The sequence below is a fragment of the Colobus angolensis genome, unplaced genomic scaffold (assembly GCF_000951035.1).
Source record: "Colobus angolensis palliatus isolate OR3802 unplaced genomic scaffold, Cang.pa_1.0 Scaffold162, whole genome shotgun sequence".
NCBI classification, from domain to species: Eukaryota; Metazoa; Chordata; class Mammalia; order Primates; family Cercopithecidae; genus Colobus; species Colobus angolensis.
Window position 1 is genome coordinate 7668631 of NW_012114733.1, and position 21721 is coordinate 7690351.

The window sequence follows — 21721 nt, forward strand, 5'->3', positions numbered from 1 at the left end:
TTTAATTGGTTCAGGACAAGTTGCTCGCTGATTGGAGGTATTGGCAGGTCTCCTGCTTGTCTGTTGAAACAAACTGCCTGTCTCTGTGACAATGTTCAGTGGGTCATTTCTAACCCAGAGCTTTGCTCTCTATTGTATAACATTCCTCTGTTGTGCATTGTCCTGCATTGATCTCAAACAAGCAGTTTCCAGGTTATGTGGATTGTCATATCATTACTTCCTTTGCAACATCCTGAGAATTTTTCTGGTGCCTTTTATTCTCTTTTTCTCCAGCACAGCATGTCTTAACACTGCTTCTTTGTTGCCAGATGAGACCACTGGGGATGGTTTTCTCAGTACCATCTCCTAGTCCTGGTGCTTGCTTTTTACCCTGCCTAAGGACTGCTTACCAGAGGGACAGCAGCCTTAAGACGGAGCTAGGGAGAGAGGAAGGAGGGGAAGTGCCATTGTTTGCCATTAGGGCTGTAGGATCTTTTCATGCTCCAGTCTCGCTCTTCTCTTTTCATTTTTTCTTTCTCCCTCGTCTTCCTCCTCCCCCATTGCCAGTAGTTTCTCTTCTAGCTCTCTTTTATACTTTCTCTTACCTAGCCTCTCTAATAGATCCCATATCTTACTTTCTCTACTGGAGTTTTTGATGCCTGCATTTTAAACACATATACACTAATTTCTCACATTGGTGTGAGAAAAGCCATGATTTCTTTTGCTATGGGAGATATGTTCCTGATATCTCAAAATGGGACTCTTGATTTCATTTTCTCATATTTTTGTATCAGTAACTAGACTGATAGAATAAGATGAGAGATTGGATACTAGATAACCCCTACATTGATAAATGTACTGCAGCCTAACATGACGTATGTCGAGGGTACCCAAATATTTATGGAATTAAATTAGCCCTGGATCAGAATATCCTCTATTGTATAGTAGAGGATATCATGTTAATATAATGGTAAATATGCCCTCTGTTGCCTATAATCTTTTGTATTACCAGGCAGGGAATATATAAGTAAACAATAAGGGAATAATAAATACATTGTAGTATATTGGATAGCCATTAGAAATCATGTTATTGAGGAATGATAATTTCATGAGAAAACATAATCATGTTAAGTGAAGGCAGATTCTGAAGTTTTTTCTTTTTTGAGATAAGGTCTCACTTTGTTGCCAGACTGTGAAGTGCAATGGCATGATGATGGCTCACTGCATCCTCAGCCTCCTGGACTCAAGTGATCCTCCTGCCTCAGCCTCCCAAGTAGCTGGAACTGCAGGCTTGTACCACCATATCCGGCTAATTTTTTAATTTAATTTTTTCGTGGAGACGGGGTCTCACTATTTTGCCCAGGCTGGTCTCAAACTCCTGGCCTCAAGGGATTCTTCTTCCTCGGCCTTCCAAAGTACTGGGATTACAGGCATGAGCCTGGCCACATTGTGAGTTTTTAAAGATTAAAACATGCATGTTTTAAAGATTAAAACAACATGTAAGAGGAAAAGAATCAGTGGTTATAACTAGGTTTTGGTTTTATAGGGCTTTTTCTTTTCTTTTTTGCATTTTTCCCAGTTTTTTAAGAGAAAGGGAGATAGTTAGAAGTGACTAATTCCCCCAAAGGATTCCGTGCAGGATACTCATATAAATAATACCCATTTTAGTAAGTTGTTCTTTGTTTGGCATCATTAGTTCCATTGGTAAGTTACTTGGATTTTGAAGACAGAAAAGTGGTGATAGAAAGATATTCGACTTTAATAGTGTCACTGTTTGTGGCGAACTTGAAAATTTTGGTTGTTCATTGTCATGACTAAGATAGCAGAGGGCTGTTTCTAGGTGTGAATCCTAATTCTAGCAGGTTGTGTGGCCTCAGATAGAGAACTCAACTGCTTGGTTCTTTTTCCCCACTATGGAAGGAAGGGTAATATTAATACCTACCTCTTGGAGTTGTTTTAAGAAATAAGTGACTTAATATACAACAGCACTCAGAACAGTGAATTTTCGCAAGTTGTTTTTCCTGTTTTCATTTGGACTAATTTTTGTTTTCATTGAAAGTTGATTATACCCTAAGTCCAATTATCTTAATCTTAAAAAGTAGAATTTTATTTCACAATTGAAAAAGATATTTAAAATATTTTAGTTACTTTTGTAATTCTTGTAATGTCCTTTTCTGTTAATAGGTATCCTGTTAGAAGAATTAAAGATTTAAATTTAACCAAATGTAAAATATACGAACTGCTCAGAAAGCAAAGTATGTATGGGGGATGGTGTGTTCCCCTTTCTAGCTTCCAGAATGAGCATTGATCCTGATTAGTGATTGCCCTTTATACCTAATTTGTATTGGTTTATGACACTTAGAATGTTAAATGTAATTGAAAATAATTTCTATAATAACTAGAATCAGCAGCCAAGAAACCCAAATGGGATGACTTCAAAAAGAAGAAGAAAGAACTGAAGCAAAGCAGACAACTCAGTGATAAAACCAACTATGACATTGTTGTTCGGGCAAAGCAGATTTGGGAGATTTTAAGAAGGTAATTCTACCTAAAGATGTGTTTGTTAGTCCCTTTGCGACAGTGGAGAAGTCACTTGTAAATAGTGAGATGTACCTTGTAAATAGTGAGATGTCCTAAAATAAATGACGTAGCACTTGGGTTATTGAGGGAGTCCTCATGACACCCCAGTAGAGACATCAGTACTTGGATGTCTGCCCGTTGCAGAAGTGTGTAGAATCATTACGATGGCATCGGATATGCTTATGAAAATGTATGAGGTTGAAATGAATTTGACATTCTTCCTGAGAGATTTCTGAGAAAACGAAGGATAATTTCTTATCAACTAGGTTTTGAGATACTTCAGTATTTGTTATCTTAGATTTGTTTTATTATTATTTTTTTACTTCTGAAGTTCTGGCTGTTAAGATTTGGATTGATACATAAAATTATACCTTTTGAGATGAGTTTCTGCCTTTGAGAAAATTACTTTTGTCTGGCTGCTCTGGAATAGTAATTTTAATGTCAGAGGTTTGCTGCTGTAGAAAAGAAAATCATGCTGAACTTGGAGAACATATACTAGTATGGTTTTTAATTTTGTGTGTTTAAAATAACTTCTTTACTTAAACTGTGTTTCCTTTTCTCATTTGTAGAAAAGACTGTGACAAAGAAAAAAGAGTAAAGTTAATGAGTGATTTGCAGAAGTTGATTCAAGGGAAAATTAAAACTGTAAGTAGGACATACTCATTGTTGCAGTTTTAAACGATTGAAATTGCCTCACTCTCAGGAGTAGCTGACCATTCATGACAGGTGATCCTGTCATTGTTTCCGGTGTATTTGACCAAAAGTTTTAAATATCTTCCATAACACTGAACTACATAAAAATTTAAAAGTGAGGGACCTTACTGCTGGAGAGTTTTGCAAAGATTATCAGTTGGCTGTGTCATTTTTTAATAATTCTTAAAATAAGCCGGTGTTCTCTTAAAGTTATCTTGAGAAGTTATTAGTTCGGTAGTATTTGTTTAAATGTCTTGTTCTAAACTCCATATAATTTAGTATGTTCTCAGGTGCCAACTTTTTTATATTTGTGATGTGAACATATTACTTGTTTCTTTTCCTCCGTGCTTTTGTAAACATCATGCAAATATCTTTAACTAAAATATAATCATTTGAGAATTCTAAAGTAGTTTTCATTGTTGATGCTTAATCCGGTTTTGTAATAAATTTCCAGTGACTCTTGTGCATTTGGATTAATATATAATGGCTTGGAAGACAACAGATTCTCATAGTTTTACGGCACCTAGGGGGGCAGCCTTTGCCAAGTCAGATGCATAGGTCTAACCAGATGCTATATTACCTCTTGAAGGAAAATAGCAAGTCATCAGCTGCTGCTTTCTTATAAATTCAGCAGGATCTTTTTACAATAGAACTGCCCCCTCAGCTCCGGCAGTTTATAAATATTTCACTCAGCATTCTTTCTCAACTACCCTGAGGTCACAGCTGTGTGACCATGGTCTTAGAAGTGAGTTTGGTGTTCAGATCCTGGCTAGGCTGCTTAAAATATGTGTGCCTTTGAACAATAACAATAACCTGTTTATTATTTACTATAGGTTAGGAATTGTTTTAACCAGGACATGCATTGTGTCATTTACCATATGTCATCATCCCTGTTATATATTTGATGTATTTGGGACTCAGAGAAGTAAAGATTCTTCCTTGGGGTAATAGCGAGTTCCTTCTCATAACTGTACTTCCCTTACCTGTAAAGTGGGAATAATGACAGCTTATTCTTATGGTTGCTTTGAGATATAAATAAGAACACTATGTTTAAGGCAGTTATGTTGGTTATGTAGTAGATGCTCAATATATACACAAAAACAGCCTTAATTTTTTAGAAGATATTCAGAGATGTCTTACAAGTCTTGAAATTTATGATTTTGATGGAACTATACACTCACCTTCTGATTTGTTGGAATTAAAAAACTTTAAAGACAGAGTGAGCAACAAATAAGCACTGTTGAAGTAGACTGGTACTGTAGCATAGTAAAAATAATTTTGCATGATGGATGATTTCTGGAGGGTGCTCTAGAAAATTGACCAGTGGGTCCTTCCAGCAGTCGTGAGGAGGAATGGGTTAGAAAATCAGATTCGAAACACAGCAACTCTTCTAGAAATATAACTGGATATATGTGCAGGAATTATCATGAAAATGTGACAGATGAATGATTAGCTTATAATTGCCAGTATGTATGGATATAGTTATATTTATTTATTTAGGAAGACGTTTAGATTCATCTTACGGATATACTTCTGGTTGTCAAAGCCAAACATTCTTAGATCACTTATATAAAAGTCATAGGGTAATAGACCTTTTAAACAAATATTTCCCTTTTAGGGGCAGTAACTATCAAAGAAATGAGAAGTTATAGTCTGTATAATCATCAGATGGTTTGGATTGGTTTGGTTTTAATTATAATGAGAGGAGTATTGCAGAATGGTTTAATTTATCCTTGCCTCAATGTCATTATTAATTGTACCTATCAAATATGGTAGGCCTCAAAACAAAAGAATAATGTTCTGTGTAATTAAAACAAGTAGTTCTCAGTAATCTAGGTTTGGTTTTATCCATGAAGACTACCTTTTTTCTAACAAGAAATTCCAGAAGAGGTCACAATAAATGAATGAGAAACATGACTCTCAAAAGAGAATTAGTCTAACTCAGACTTTTTCCTACAGATTGCATTTGCACATGATTCAACTCGTGTGATCCAGTGTTACATTCAGTATGGTAATGAAGAACAGAGAAAACAGGCTTTTGAAGAATTGCGAGGTATTTATTACATACTGAAGATTATGTTATCATTTGCAATAAGTCACTGGTTTTCTCTTAAAATACCCAAGACTGTCTAGAAAACAATTTTTGTTTAGGTGTGTCTTCTCCAGATCCTTTTTTGTTTTTATTTTTTCCTTGCCTGGGACAAATTGAGAATTATTTGTGTTTCCAGGATTGTGCATTTATTTAGTTCCTTCCTTTGTTTCCAGAGAACTGAAATGAGATCTCAAATCATTGTAATGTATTTTTGTTTTTCAGATGATTTGGTTGAATTAAGTAAAGCCAAATATTCCAGAAATATTGTTAAGAAATTTCTCATGTATGGGTAAGTTGTTTTATTTATAAAATACATTTTTTTGTTTGTCTTTTGAAGGCATAGTTTCCAACTGTGCTCAGATGTGAAATAGGAAGTCTGTGGTCTTTATAAGTAATAGTAATGGCTCTCAGCAGATGCTTGTGTTGTTTCTAGAGAGTATCATCTTAAATACAATTATTGAAATTAATGTAAAATTATGGTACTGCCTTAATTCCTAAAAAGACACATGAGAGATGTCTTGCAAGTCTCCTTGAAATTTATGACTTTGATGAAGGTATACCCTCACCTTCGGATTTGTTGGCATTCAAAAGATGCTGGGCCCTATTCTAAGTCCTCCCCCTCCACGTGTCCATCTTTTTGGCTGTCTCTCCATCTATATTCCTGTCTATATGTCTGTCTTCTTGTCATCCAGTAAACACAGTACATGCAGGGGGAGTTCAAGTGGGGACTTCCATCAAAAGAAGAGGCAGTTCTGTCACAAAGACAGAGTGAGCAACAAATAAGCACTTTTGAAGTAGACTGGTACTGTAGCATAGAAAAATAATATTGCATGATGGATGATTTGTGAATGTTTATCTTGATCCTCTGGAAGAAGAGAGATAGAATAATTAGCTTGTATTTAGCCACCAGTATTAAGAGGGTAGAGAGTGGGGAGGGGGTGGTGGGTGAGTAGACTGATACAGGGTTAGTGGGTTAGAAAATGTCAACATGGGAGAATTTCCTAAATTAAGTGGAATTAGTACTTGTCTTGACCAATCTTTTTGAATATAATAATGTGCTAGAATATGATAATCAACAACAAAAAGTGTAATATATGCAGTTGACAAAATTTTCAAAAACATATTCCTAGCTATAGTTACCAGCTATTTGATTCTTTTAGGATATAGTTAAAATACTTGTGATTAAGTCCCATCTTCAAAAAGAATCTTAGAATATGATTTTCTATTTTCCTGAATCTTTTACTTTTATCTTTTTTCCTGCCATACTTTTTTTTTTTTCAAGCAGAACAGTTTAATAGGAACTGACATTTATCGAGCATTTACTATGTGCTAGCCCCAGCTTCTCAATGCATGCTTGCTCATTTACTCCTCAGAGCAACACAGATTGATGAGTTGGTCTTAGAGGAAGTAAGCTGTGTTTTATTGTCACCCAGCTTTCTCTTTCTGTCATTTATTTTTTCCATGATTGTGTTGCATTTAGAAGTAAACCACAGATTGCAGAGATAATCAGAAGTTTTAAAGGCCATGTGAGGAAGATGCTGCGGCATGCGGAAGCATCAGCCATCGTGGAGTACGCATACAATGACAAAGCCATTTTGGAGCAGAGGAACATGCTGACGGAAGAGCTTTATGGGAACACATTTCAACTTTACAAGGTGACATCTCCAGAAGTCTTTTTCTAGTATTTTTACTTTTTCTATATGCTGTTCCTTAACTTCCAGTGCCCTATTTTTAGAATGTATTATTTTTTACCTTGGCTGGTTCCTTAAGAGACCATCTTATGTCCTTGATTTTCCCTCATGCTTTATTTTGTCTCTGGTGTAGTAAGCAAGTGATCATACTTACGCTTCTCTTTCTCCAGAACATTGGCTTTAAATCCACTTCAAATCAACTTTTGTTCATCTCCTAAGTACTCTGTGTGTAGCGCTTCAGTACTTCTATTTTTACAGTCAGAGTGAGGGAGAAGACTCCCAATAGTTATCACAGTTGTGTAAGCACCCCCAACCAGCTCTGGCTGAAGTGTGTTGGGCTCTGGTTGCTAGCTTCTCCTGTACATGCATTGCCCTTCTTCAGATTGTATCTAGAGATGAAGGGGAGTAGAGATACCTAACCTTGGATAGAGTGCAGGGATTGAATCTGAGAATAGTGAGCAGTGGGACTAGCTGGTTAAAGAATCTATTTCAAACCTTGGAATATAAATGCACACATTTGTCTGAAGCGATATGGATTGATTCCTGGGTTGTCTCCATTAGTCAGGTTCAATTCTTCGGTTGAATTTGCTGCTGTACTAATTTTGTTAACAGTTCATTATATTTAATAGGAATAGCCAACTAATTAGAAAACACATGGTGGCAAGAATTTGTGAAGTGACTACTTGATCTCATAATTAGGTGAGAGCTAGGTGCTTGGCAAGTAACTATTGACTGGTTAACTTGGTTGGTGTTTAGCCTGGCTCTTTAAATGCATTGATAGATATACAGACTGAGAATCAGCTAATCAGGTTACTGCACAAGGATATACAGCAGAGCTTTCATTATATAAATGTGGGAAATCTTAAATTTGTTAAAACTTACTTTAAAATGACTGTAATTGCTTTTCTTTGTCCTGAAGTGAAAAAATGGATTAAATTTAGAGGGGTTTGATTTTTTCTTTTGTTGCAGTCAGCAGATCACCCAACTCTGGACAAAGTGTTAGAGGTACAGCCAGAAAAATTAGAGCTTATTATGGATGAAATGAAGCAGATTCTAACTCCAATGGCCCAAAAGTAAGAAAGTTGTTTTTGTTTTTTTCTTAACAAATGACATTCAAAGGAGGAAGGTTTTACATAACTATTGCCCAGAAGAGGTAGATATTTCCTGCTTACAGGTGTTGATCTGTCCTAAATAAGAGTGCAAAAGTATTGGTTTGAAACCATTCTTGGTGCAAAAGGAGATTTCTTTTTCTGATATTGTACCCTATAAAATGACAACTAACATGCACTCGTGATTTATGAGCTTTTTTAAGCAATGAGACATTCTTTCCCCAAATAAAATGTTACATGGAAGCCGTGTATACTAAACAGTTTCACAAATATAATCTGTTACTCAAATTTGGTTGTAGGCAAGGTGCAGTGGCTCACGCCTATAATCCTAGCACTTTGAGGGACCAAGGTGGGAGAATCACTTGAGGCCAAGAGTTCAAGACCAGCTGAGGCAATAGCAAGACCCCATCTCTATGAAAAAATAAGAAAATTAGCCAGGCTTTGTGGCATGTGTCTATAGTCTTGACTACTTGGGAGGCTGAGAGGCAGGAGGCTCACTTGAGCCCAGGAGGTGAAGGGTGCAGTGAGCCATGGTTGTGCCAGTGCATTCCAGCCTAGGCAACAGATTGAGACCTTGCCTAAAAAAAAAAAAAACAACAACAACAAAAACAAAAAACACAATTTTTTTCAAATGGATTGTAAGACTCAGAAACCTGTGCCTGTGCCCCTCATGGCATCTGTCCCATAGTGGAGTGGCTGAGCATAGCTTTTGGGACCCGATTGCCTGGGTACAGCTCCTGGTTCCCCACTCCCCTCACTAACTGTATAACCTTTAGCAACTTAACCTCTCTGTGCCTCAATTACCATATCTGTAAAACTGGGATAATAATAGTACAGACTTCATAGGAATTTTATGAAGATTAAATGGATTAGTTGTTCCAAAACATTCAGAACAGTGTTTTACCCATAAAGACAGTGTTAGTTTTTGTCGTATACTTGGGTATTGCCTGTGAACTTTAGGTCTTTGATGCCTGACCATCACCCTCCACTGTACACCTAGATCCACCAAGTGTCACACTAGGGGTTTGGATTAAGTAGGTGTTATTGCAATTGCTGACAATGTTTGGTTCATTCAAGTTTTAATTTTGCTAAAGTTATTTTGTGAAACAGATGGATTGTGAAGGGTGTTGACAGAAATAAAACAACTATTAAAAAATAGGTCCACGTGTGGATTTCTAATCATCATGTCCAGTGCTGGGGAAAAAAATGAAGATGTCCTTATTTAACAGAGCAGAGCATATTTCAAATGTTACTTTTATGTTTGCTGAGTAGATATTAGAAATTTGTACTGGTCTTGGTTGTAGATGGCACTAAATCAGTTTTACCATCTAAGTTTTTATTTAAGTTTTCGTATTTCTGAAAGATACGGTCTATTTTATGACAAATTATATTCAGTAAAACCATTTCACTTGTTTAGATTACTTTAGGATTTCTGAGATTACCTATCTTGGTATGACTAGTGCCAGATTTGATGAGTCTTTGTGCTTTTTTTCTGTTTTCAGGGAAGCTGTGATTAAGCACTCATTGGTACATAAAGTATTCTTGGACTTTTTTACCTATGCACCCCCCAAACTCAGATCAGTAAGTTCTTGGGTTTTGTTTTTAAACTAAAACATGGAGAAAGAGCGGTGTAGAAATTTGAAAAACTGCTTTGATGTACATTGTCTTTTGGAAATTTTAGAGTTGCTTCCCTATTTAGGGAAGATAATTTACTCACCTCCCTTTGAACATGTTTGCAAATTCCATTTAGATATTCCAGTAAACAATAGAATTGACCCTAGTTTTACTAGTCGTATTGAATGTTTATACCTTAATTATAATCCGGAGAGTATCCACTAGCTAGCCTACTCTGAAAATTAACTAACTCATGGAGGAATATTCAAGCATTTGGGTAGTTTTAAATTCAGCTGTGCCAAAAAAAAAAAAAAAAAATTTGCTTGGCATTAAAAGGTTAGAGGAGGATACGTTTGTAAAACTAAATGGACCATGAAAACCTGGACTTTAAATGATAGAAGAACAGAGAGTGAAGGTAAATTGCACTGCCCTTCAAGTCAGTCATGGGAATACAAATGAGAATTCATCATTTAGTTCCCTGAACTTTGCTTGCCTCATCATACAGTGAGCTCATTGTCCATTTGTCCTCATTTTCCAATCACAAGGGATAATGAAAATAACGAGACTGACTTAACAAATATGCCAGACTATACATTCATTGGAGTTTTGACTCTCTAAAAATTGGCATGCAAAATAATTTCCCAACGGTAGCCACCCACCTAAGCTTATGGTTTGATGACCATAGCAGCACCTTCTCTTTCGGAGATTTCTCTAATTTCCTGCAAAACACAGTATCCCACAGTTCTGAGGCAGGCCTGTATGCTCAGAAATGACACAATGATTATTTGAATGTATTCAGTGGTAGAAAGTATCTTTTTAGTGTTGAATGTTTCAGTAACAGCAAAAAATCTTTTGTAACTTAGCATGCATGTAAAGTAATGAGACAAATTGTCTTTTCTGGTACTGGGGGCATTTTCAAAAGAGACTTTAAAAAAAAAACTTTTGGGGAAAATGGAAGCATAATTGGGATATATGCATGACTTTCCATCTGGGTAGCTCTGAAGAGATTCCTAAGTTCAGGTATGTTAGTTGAAACTGCTCTTGAGAGTCATCTTGGGAAGCGATATAAGATACTTGAGGGTGAAATTGTTTGTTCCTTGATGAAATTAGGCACCTATCCTCGCTTTCCTGGCATGAGGCTTTGTATTTATTTATTTAACGTAAATTTTTAAATTGGGAATAGACTAAAATGGGGCTCTGAAGCTGTTCGTTGCCAGAACTCATTTACATCCTATGTGCTTAGACTTTGAAAATATAGGACTGGGCACGGTGACTCACGCCTGTAATCCCAGCACTTTGGGAGCCCGAGGCGGGCAGATCACACGGTCAGGAGTTTGACACCAGCCTGGCCAATATAGTGAAACCCTGTCTCTACTAAAAATATAAAAATTAGCTGGGGGTGGTGGTGGGCGGCTGTAGTCCCAGCTACTCGGGAGGCTGAGGTACGAGAATCGCTTGAACCCGGGAGGTGGAGGTTGCAGTGAGCCGAGATTGCACTACTGCACTCCAGCCTGGGCGACGGAGCGAGACTCTGTCTCCAAAAAAAAAAGAAAGAAAATATAAATAAGAAATTATGTACATGGGAAATGAAGGCTAAGGGTTAAATTAAGCTAAGCTACCTAGTGAGAAATTAAATGTTTTTTACTAAAGGGTCATTTATAGGTGAGGTCTTAGTCTAAATGTTAGTACAGAAATTTTTCATAAGGAAATATTATATAAGCATGTTTATGGTAAAGAATATGATTTTTGGAGGTAATCCGGTTATGAACTAAAAAGGGAACTTTTTCAGTCAAAATGAGTGTTTTGATTCTGTTTATTACATACAGGTCTCTTTTAGGGAGGAGCATTTTCTTTATCTCACTTATTCTGTTAAAAGCTCCCTTCTTATCACCACCAACTCCTAGGCTTCTTTTTCTTGGAAAATTATTAGAATATATTATACTATGCATATAGTTTGTGACTTTTTTTTTTAACGGACATTGGTAAAAGTCAGATATTGTGTTTAACAGAAATTGTCTGCCAGCAGTATTTACTGCTCTGGATGGAAAAGAACGTTTCTAGAAAGAGGTTGTGTTTCTGTTTGATTGCCTACAAAATGAAATTGTTTGCTACCTGGCATTCTCTTCCTTTCCTTCTCTCGGCATAACTGGCCCCTGTAGACAGACAGATAAAACAGCAGAAAGAAGAAAATAAAGCAAAGCCCTGTTCCTGACAGCATTTGTTCCCTAGGAAATGATTGAAGCCATCCGCGAAGCAGTGGTCTACCTGGCACACACACACGATGGCGCCAGAGTGGCCATGCACTGCCTATGGCATGGCACGCCCAAGGTAAGTGTGATAGCATTTGTGCATTTAAACTGTACAAGTCAGGGCCATGCTTTATCTGCAGGCTTGATTTAGCTGTCCTTAGACTTTTAATCTCCTTTGGTCTTTTCCCTGTTGTACACAGCAACATTATCTTCCAAAAGTTGTGTCTCAGGGCCTGATGGGAATGAGCCATCTTCTCTAGGCCTACTGTTTCTTCTTTTCTCTGCTGTAGTAGAAACCTTAAAGTTTCATTAAAGGATGGGAAGAGATCTATCAAGCAAGTAAACATAATATGTATTTAAGCTTTAGTTTATAGAGGTTTTGGTACCTCCTCACTTAATGATCGTACTATGGCAGAGGAAAATGGGAAGGGCTAACAAACAGCTGGCCACACACATTTGCTCCCATAGGTGTTAAGTACTTGAGGGAAAAGGTAAAGATCCTTATTAGTCACAGAAGTTTAACAAAAATGATCATTATTTCCTTGGTCAGCATAATTCTACCTTTAAAAGATAATTGTACTGTATCTGCTTTTTTAGTGCAAATTTAATTTTGTTCAACAAATGTAGATGAGTACTAACTGTGTGCTAGACTCTGCATTTGAGGACAGTTCAGACCTTGGAAGAAGGGTCTGTCTGGTCTCACTGTGAAAGGTGGCTTCACTAGGTTTGCCTTGCAATTTGCAATTTAATGGTTCCATATTTATGTCTGAATGGATTGTCACATACACATCTAAGCTTGTAATAGTCCTAAGAGAACTTCTTTGGTATATTACAGTTTTTTCATTCTGGCTGCATAACTATTTTTACTAATGAGAAAGTATGGCACTCAAATGAAAACTTAATAAATATCGTGTTAAAACGTTTAACTACAAAATACCCTTAATACATAACTGAAAGTTCAGTGAGACAATCTTTTCTTTTTAAGGACAGGAAAGTGATTGTGAAAACAATGAAGACTTACGTTGAAAAGGTGGCTAATGTAAGTATAATAAAACTACATATTACTTCAAATTATTTTTAATAGTAAGATGTATTCATGTATATTACAGAAACTTTGGAAAAATTCATAAAATTACCAAGAAGAAAATTATTGTTTTATTATATTTTTCTGTACATATACATGTATTTTCATATTTTATCTACATAAAATGGAAATCATGCTACATGCATTCTTTTCTCCTCTTTTAACATTATATTGTGATAGTTCTCTACTTTTATTAGATATTCTTTGAAAACCTGATATTTACTAGCTTTTTTGGTGAATTTGTCCAGTTGTGTTAATTAAACATGGGAATTACTGCCTGGATACGGTATGTCCATATTTTAGTCTCTGGGTGAATGATGCCAGATTGCACTTCAGAAACTTGATATTAGTTTTCCTTAGGACCAAAACCATAAAAGAAATTAAAATGTGTCTTTTTATTTTTTAAGAATAAATTTGCAGTGTGGTTATGGAAATTTTTAGTTGTTAAATTTTATAGTTCTTTAGAAATGCAGTAACAATTTTCCTTATTTTTTCTGGGGGATTTGTTGCTTCAAAAATAGTGTTTATATGTTTTTAGATATTAAGTAATTTTTCATGCTGTTACTATGGAGTACTATAACTAGAAAATATGTAGTAAATACAATTTTAATTTTTGAGTTATATTTTATAAGTTTGATGTTATATTTTGAAGTTATATTTTATAAGTTATATTTATACAAGTTATATTTATAAGTTCTCAGTAAAGTTCTAATTTATTGGTGAATTAAAATTATGTAGTAATCAACTACTTTATCCTTTGAAACAAATCCAGTGAGAACTACTAGCATCTGGTGAATACTTCAACTTGTTTGAAATAGTAAGTCAAACAAGTTAAAATTAATGCTGTGTGATTGTATACTTGACTGTTGTCTTCTGTTGGGCTAGAGATTAGAAGAATTCAGAAGGCAGCTAACATTCCTATAACAAAGTGAAATATGGAATTCTCTGATGAGTTGTTTCCAGTGTATGTGATTTTTTTATGATTCATAATTAAATGTTAAGTAAATTTTTATGCGTGGCATTCTAATTTGAATACTTTACATTAAAATGAGTAAAAACTAGAATGTTAATAGAAAATTCACAAAGGTATTAATAGTATGACATTTTTAAATAATTAGATTGTTTTAGTTCTACAGTTTGGTTATGTCAGGTAATTCAACACTAAGTTTTTTGAGAACCTAATCCCAGCGTGGCATCATGATGGTAACAGAAATTAACAATACATGTCTTTTTAAATCTCTGAGAATTACTTCTAAAGGGGTGATAAACTAACATTACCCATGGATTTGATCCATGAGTTATTTAGAATTATTAATTTCCAAATATTGGGGGTTTCTTGATATACTCTATATTTTGTTCCTTTTAAATTTATTGAGACCTATTTTACGGCCTAACATATTGCCTACGTATTTTGAAAATAATATATTGTAGAGTTGTTTGGTGGGGTATTCTATATTTGTCAGTTATATCAAAGTAGTTGATAGTGTTCATACCATCAATGTTTTTACTGGCTTATTATTTTCTAGTTCTATCAGTTGCTGAGAGAAACATGTTAAAATTTCCAACTATACTTGTGGATTTGTCTATTTTTCACTTATATTCAATTCTGTACCAGCTTCTGTTGTATTCATCCAGAAATATTTTATGCTCGGTTATGCTTATGTGTGTCTGAGTTAAGAGAACTGAAACCAGTGATTTTGTACTAGGCACATTGTTCTCCATTTTGTTTCCTTCACTTAATTCATATTGCGGGTCATTTTATTTCAACGTACATACATCTGTCTACCTCACTTTTCTTAGTGACTATAATATTTCATCATATGCCTGTACCATAATTTATTTAACCAGCCCCTACTGTAGGGCATTTTGGTAGTTTCTAGAATTTTTAAAATTACAATTAGTATTTCCGTGAATATACTCGTATGTAAGTCTTTGTACTTACATGGAAACACGTCTGCAAGATAAATCCCTAGAACTAGAATTGCTGGATCAGGTCATACCTGCATTTTAAATTTGTATAGGTGTTGTCAGTTGCTCTTCAAAGAAGTTGAACGACTTTACATTCTCATCAACATAAAAGTGTGCCTGCTTTTTCCTAAACCTTTGATAAATTAGTCTATTGTCAGAGGTTTTCACCATCGCTTATAGGATAAATGGCATTTCATTGTTTTAATTATTGTCCTTAATTAGTTCCTAAAGCATTATTTCATACATTTAAAGACATTTGTACTTCTGTTTTTTGTGATCTGACTCTTCATGTTCTTTGCCCATTTTTTAGTTGGTTGTTGGTCTTTGTATAGTAAGGGTGTTAGACCTTTGTTGTTTATCTTCAGTTTGTCTTTTTGACTTAACAATTAGCAACTCCGTTATTGTTTCTGATTGAAATTGTATTATCTGTGATATTCATCAGATCTGGCTCTGAATGTGGGTTATTATCAAAAATCAAATTCCTATCAAAGTTTAAAACAATTATATCAAAATCCAGGATACTTGTGCAACAAGCTCTGGAAACAGGTTTTTGTTTTGTTTTGTTTTTGTTCTTAACATAAAGTAGGTGTTCTTTAAATGTTTGGAACAGTATTAGCATCATGGAAATAATTTTATTTCGAAAGATAAGTGTTGTGAAAGCCACATGTGTATTTCTGTGATCTCATGCAGCTATACTTTTTTAAAGTAATGATTTTTATATCATTCTCATTCAGTGTATAATTATACTCTTCTAGTTTATCTTTTTCATGTTTATATTCTAATTTTGTGAGATCACGTTAAAGAAATCGAGCAATATAGAAAAGAAAATTAAAAATTGTTTGTATAACCCAGAGATGACTATTACAAGGCCTTGCCTTCCAGGATTTTCTGTGTACATGTATTATGTATATCGTGTGTGTGTGTGTGTAAACTTATGTGAGTTTATGTTTTCTTTTTCATGATTGGAGTATCTTATATATGTGTTTATATATGTAGGTTTTTTGAACCTAATCTTATAACTTGAACTTTTAAGTATAATTTTCAAGTAGCTATTCATTAACAGCATACCTGTTTACATAGGTATTAGTTTTAGACTATTTGGTAATGAATAATGTGCTTTAAAAAAAATCAGCCTTACCTCTAGAATATAATTAATGAGGTCATGATAAGAGAGAAAGTTCGTTAGAATGGCTTTTATTCATCTTGTTTATATTATGTTAGACAAGTTGTCAATGTAGGTAACCTTTATGAAGATATTCTGTGTGTGGAATAAGAGGGAAAATCTATGCACTTGTTTTTAACCTTTATTGGCTTCCAATTCTTGCAGGGCCAATACTCCCATTTGGTTTTACTGGCGGCATTTGATTGTATTGATGATACTAAGCTTGTGAAGCAGATAATCATATCAGTAAGTAATTCTGATGGTCTTGAATTTAAGTTACATCGATAAACCAGTTGTGGATGTGTAAGCTTGATTTCACCATGCATGTGTAAAGACTTGCAGCTGTGCCTTCTATCAGTATTTTTGCTTACTTTTAAGTTAATTATGTTTTATTTTGGAGGTTTTATTCCTGTATAAATCTTAACCTTGTAACTTGATATTAATACTGTTTTAAATATTTAAGACTGGTCAAATTAAGATTTAACACTTTTATTTTGGATTAGGATAACATGGTACTTTAGACTATATGCAATTCTAAACTATGGAAAGTTAGCAAAATAATATTTAGATATGATCAGAAATTAGCATAGTAATTCCTCAGTTATTCCAGAACTCAAATACAAGCAGAGGATATCTGTGACCTATTAAATTCTCTCTCTCCCTATGGAGAAATAATTACCTCTGCACAGTTACCCAGTTAATCATTACATCTGTGCTGGATTGAGCTGATGGAGAAGAAAAATGTACAAGACTCACTCAGTTGTGATGCTTCTTAGAGCTTTTGTAGGGTCAAATTAAAAGTTATAACTCAAATTAAAACTCTAGCTTCCTTTTTACATTTCAGCAATTCCTTCTAGTCCAGTGTAATGACCATAAAGTGGTAATACATGAATGTAGTGTAATACATGAATGTAGTTTGTCCCTAAACTTGCTTCAGAAAAACTAATTGTCCTCTTAGGGGAAGTACTCCAAAGTAAAAATTGCATTCTAAACTATTTGTTTTCTTCATTCTGTATCAATAGCCTCTTTTTCTGATTCTACGATTGTCTTTTCTCTTCTTCTATTTTTAGCGTATGAGTGGTGTTGAGTATATGGTAGAGGTTGCAGCAGAGTGGGGATAAGAAAATACAAGCTTGATAATAGTGACCAAACTTGGAAACGTCTTGAAAACCACATAATCTGTATAGACATAGGTTATTTGTCTGAAAATTACACAAGCCTTTCTGTTTGATATACATGAATGGGACCCTTAGAGAAATCTTAGTGACGACAAGTGGTACTTTCACATCTGCGAGAAAGAAGAATGTGGATGATTCAAAAAGAGAATTTACCTGTTGTCGGGTGGTGGTGCTGTGGTCTCTCTTTGTAGCCCCTCGGGATCAGTAGAGCTCAGTGTAGTAGAAAAAGTATACCAGCTAGTGGAGGGGAAGATTGTTTTCTTAGATGCCAGCTGTAGGTCCCAGTGTGTGTGAATTTCTCATGCCCTTGCTGTCATTTTCCAACTTTACCCTTGACTATTTTAAGATTGTGATGACTTTCTTTGGGATAGGATTGTGGGAAGAAACAAGTTGGCAAGACTTCAACGTTACAAACTGAGTATTTTGACATGTTCCTTGTGACTTTATTAGCCTTTTGACTCCAATCAATAATGATTGTTTTGCATTCCTGTGACAGAGATGTGAGGCCATAGAATTGGCTAATGAATAAAGTTGTTTCACAGAAATGGAAACAGGCTGGGATATTGAAAGTTTGCTTTTGTTTAATATTTTCACGACAACTAAAATTTGCATAACTGTTCCAAATGGATTTCAAGAGAAACCAGATTTCCTTCGCGATTTGCCAGAATTGTCTGTTAATTTTTTTCCAAAGGTATATGCCAGTTAAAGTTGCTGTTGAAACAGTTTTAATTCCTTATATCACTTTGATTCCCACAACTGCTTAACCCACATTCTTAATGACTTTATCATACTTAGGGCAGCTTTCCCTGAATGGCCTGATTTGCCGATCTCTTGTCTGTAACTGACAAATGTTCAACAGGTTCTGTGTATTATTAAACTGTGTAGCTTGTGATAAAATTCTGGAATGCTAATTGCCCTTGAATTTTTCCCACCCCTCATCTACGACAAAAACAGTTGCAGTATGCAGTGCTTTTAAAAAATAAACAGGAAAGCTTAGTGTTGCTAAGCACTCTGTTCAGGGCACCCAGACTTCCCAAAAATGTCAGGTTGAAATCACAGCCTGGTCAGCTGAGCCTTTCACCTTTCAAAATGGATATGAGCTCTTTCTAACTACTTTACTTTCCTAAATAAACATAAAGTTTCATCCAGTTTACCTTTGTAGTCATTGATACACAGGCGGTTTGACAGCAATGTTCATTGGAAGGTAAATAAGTACACTAGCTAATTGCTGTTTGAGGGTGAATAAATATTGATGCATATTTTTAAAGGCATTGTCTTTAAAATATACAGAAAGGTATGAATCATACAGTGAACACCCAGCCTCCTACCACCTGGCATAAAATAGAACTTGACAAATACAGTTCAAATTTAAGCCCTTTAATACACATCCCTGGTATCCTGTCATCGCCCCATATCTACTATGATAAATTTGGTATTTATTATTCATATGCATTTCCTTATCCTTTCACTGTATGTAGATGTTTTTTATTTTGTAAAACATGTATCTAATTTTATTTCACATGTTTACAAGTTCTGTATAAATAATGTCTTACATGTATTCTTCTGCATCTTGCTTTTTTTCTTTTGTCATGTTTGTGAGATTTAGCATCAGGGGTCAGCATGCCTTTTTTATAAAGGACCAGTTAATAATTATTTTAGCCTTTGTGGGGTATATATGGTCCTATCACGTATTCTTGTTCATTTTGTTTTCGTTTTTTAAAACCCTTTTGAAATGTAAAAACTATTATTAGCTTGCAAGATGGACAAAAACAGGCTATAGGCTGGATTTGACCAATGCACCATAGTTTACCCATCCATATTCTAAATCATTTATTTTTCGCTGCCAAATGGTATTCTATTACATGTGACTATACTGCTATTTATTTTCTATTTTTCTGGTGATGGATGTTTAGATTGTTTACAATTTTAAAAACTAACTTTAATTCTTAATTTTTGCTAATCCAAATCCATGAACATTCTTGTATATGTCTCCTTGGGACATGTTAAGTTTCTCTAAGGCACTTAGCAGAATCTCTGGGCTGCCAGTTTTGCTGCATGTGTTTATATAGAGAGTCATGTGTTCCTATTTCCCACTCAGCCACTACAAAACCATTGCATTACACAGTGCTTTTAAAAATAGCCAAGAAAGCTTAGTGTGTTGCTAAGTATTCCATTTAAAGTAACTAGATTTCCCAAAATGTCAAGTTGAAATCATAGCCCGATAATCACTGCTTGTTTTCTGTTAAGACTAAGCTCTAGTGTAATCACCAGATAGTGATCTTCTAGTCAGATGTGGTCTCCCCACCCACTCAACTACTGTAGTCTTTTTCTTTGCCATCCTTTCCTTGAGCAGTGAATCATGATCTCACCCAGGGCTCACAAACCTGCAAAACCTTCATTGACCAGATAGGTAAATGAGTGACCAGGCCAGGTGTGAGACAAGGAGATGTGGGAGGGACTGTAAGAAATGGCGAGAGCACACGCCCTCTCCAAGGTGGTGAGCGCCATTCAGCTCCAGTCCCTGGCAGTGTGAGCTCCACGGTGATAGGTCTTCACATTTGTTTTCTGTTTAATTGAGGTAAACTACACATAACAAAATTTACCATGTTAACCATTTTGAAGTATACAGTTAAGTAGTATTAAATATGCTTATTGTTAGGCAATCTCCAGGACATTTTTTATTTTGCAAAACTGAATGAGGCACTGTACCCACTCAACTAGACCTTCCAGTTTTTTTATTGCAACTGAAAAGGTAGACTTTTGCAAATAGTCACCCTGTTTTCAGAACAAAACACTCGGGAAGCTGCCTGATGATCTAACCTGCCCTCTATAGTTCTGTTAGCCATTAGTTAAATCTCTTAGTTTTAACTTTTTATTAACTGTCTTCCCTCTTCACTAGATTTTAGGTTCCATGTAGTAGTCTGCATTTCTTTTTGTCCCCACAGCAAACTACGGTAAGAGTGGACACCACAGGCTCAGTCTTCAGCACCATGGATGGGTTGATTTTTACGTTTCTAACCTCGACCAAAAATGCACACACTTTAACCCTACTTCATGTGTGCATCTTTTATTTTGACCTTTACCTTTCCTTTTTAAAAGAGCAATGGCAAAACAAGAGTGCCAAGGTATCTAGCTAGAGGTCAGCACAAGGCAGTCAGAACTGGCCAAAGATGTCTTCAGAAGGAAAGTCTTTATAATTCCCATGCTTTCTTTGTTTACTTGCCTACTTTAGAGCTTAAGAAGAAATTACAATAAATGGGCTTTTGTGAATTTTCTGTAAGTTTCTGTAAGTTAACGAGTAAACTAAGCCAGAACCTTTCAAATTAAACAGTTTTTGCTATTCTTTCTCTTGAGGGTGAAAACTCATGACTCAGCTAGCTTTATTTAATCTCCATAGTTAAGGAGGAGATACATATTGAGAGGTATGTTTTTCATATGAAATAATTATTTTGTGACAGCTTTCGCTTTGCAGTGTGACTTTTTCTGATTTGCGCCTGGTAATAGCCCATGCGTTAGGCAGGTAGGTGTATCATTTCCTTTTGAATATAAGGGAGTTAATATGCAAAGAGGTTAATGGATTTGCCAAAGGCTACACAGCTTGAACTCAAGACCCCAGAGACTAAATTCTGCACAAAATTAACTATGCCTTAGCTGTCTCTTACCTATTTATACATGTTACTGGAATTGTTAGTACACACCGTGTGATAATCCAGAACGTCCTCCCCATTTTCTCTGTAACCCGAGTTAAAGAGAAGTGAAGTCTGTAGTACTCTTTCAAAGATGTGTGTTTTTGATGGTAGGGGAAAGCTGGAATGAGAGTGATCTGGGGAAGGATTAAATGATACTACATTTTTTTTTTTTTCTGATCAATAAGGTGGGTTGAAAAATATTACATTTTGAAGTAAATGTTTTTTAGTTTTTTGTAAAATTGCTATTTATAAACATTGGCATTCTTTTAAAAGCCTTAATTAAATATGAATTTAGATTCTAAATTCCTTAATTACAAACCAAAAGGGAGTAAAGTTCAATGAATTTGGGGACTGGTCTGAGTAGTATTTAAGCACAGGTTTTATGCGTATCATGAAGTCCCAGTTTCTCGTTTTATAAAACAATTTCTGCCCAAGCCATATGTGTGGGATTAGTCCCTAAGCGTGGAAGCTGTGGAGAAAGCTCGCTATATTGAGGAATACATTGCCAGCGTCATGCCTTCTCCCTATACCAAGGGAAAAAAATGTTAAATGAAAGTGAAGAGTAGCCATCACTACATACAGTTTTGTTTTTTTCTAAAAAAAAAAACACATTTTTTTTTTTTTTTTTTTTTT

The 21721-nt window shown here is 35.2% G+C and overlaps 1 protein-coding gene across 2 annotated transcripts in view; it reads left to right on the plus strand.

Annotated features, from left to right (window-relative positions):
• KIAA0020 (KIAA0020 ortholog) overlaps positions 1-21721 on the plus strand; it is a 42069-nt gene that overhangs the window by 9376 nt on the left and 10972 nt on the right. Inside the window, exons 4-13 of one of the 2 annotated variants that reach the window (XM_011937354.1) lie at positions 2382-2517; positions 3129-3204; positions 5212-5305; positions 5567-5633; positions 6825-6999; positions 8005-8108; positions 9647-9725; positions 11988-12086; positions 12993-13046; positions 16387-16467. In XM_011937354.1, coding sequence (XP_011792744.1) covers positions 2382-2517; positions 3129-3204; positions 5212-5305; positions 5567-5633; positions 6825-6999; positions 8005-8108; positions 9647-9725; positions 11988-12086; positions 12993-13046; positions 16387-16467 — 965 coding nt within the window. The remainder of the gene's footprint in view (positions 1-2381; positions 2518-3128; positions 3205-5211; positions 5306-5566; positions 5634-6824; positions 7000-8004; positions 8109-9646; positions 9726-11987; positions 12087-12992; positions 13047-16386; positions 16468-21721) is intronic. The other variant, XM_011937355.1, reaches the window with a different exon arrangement.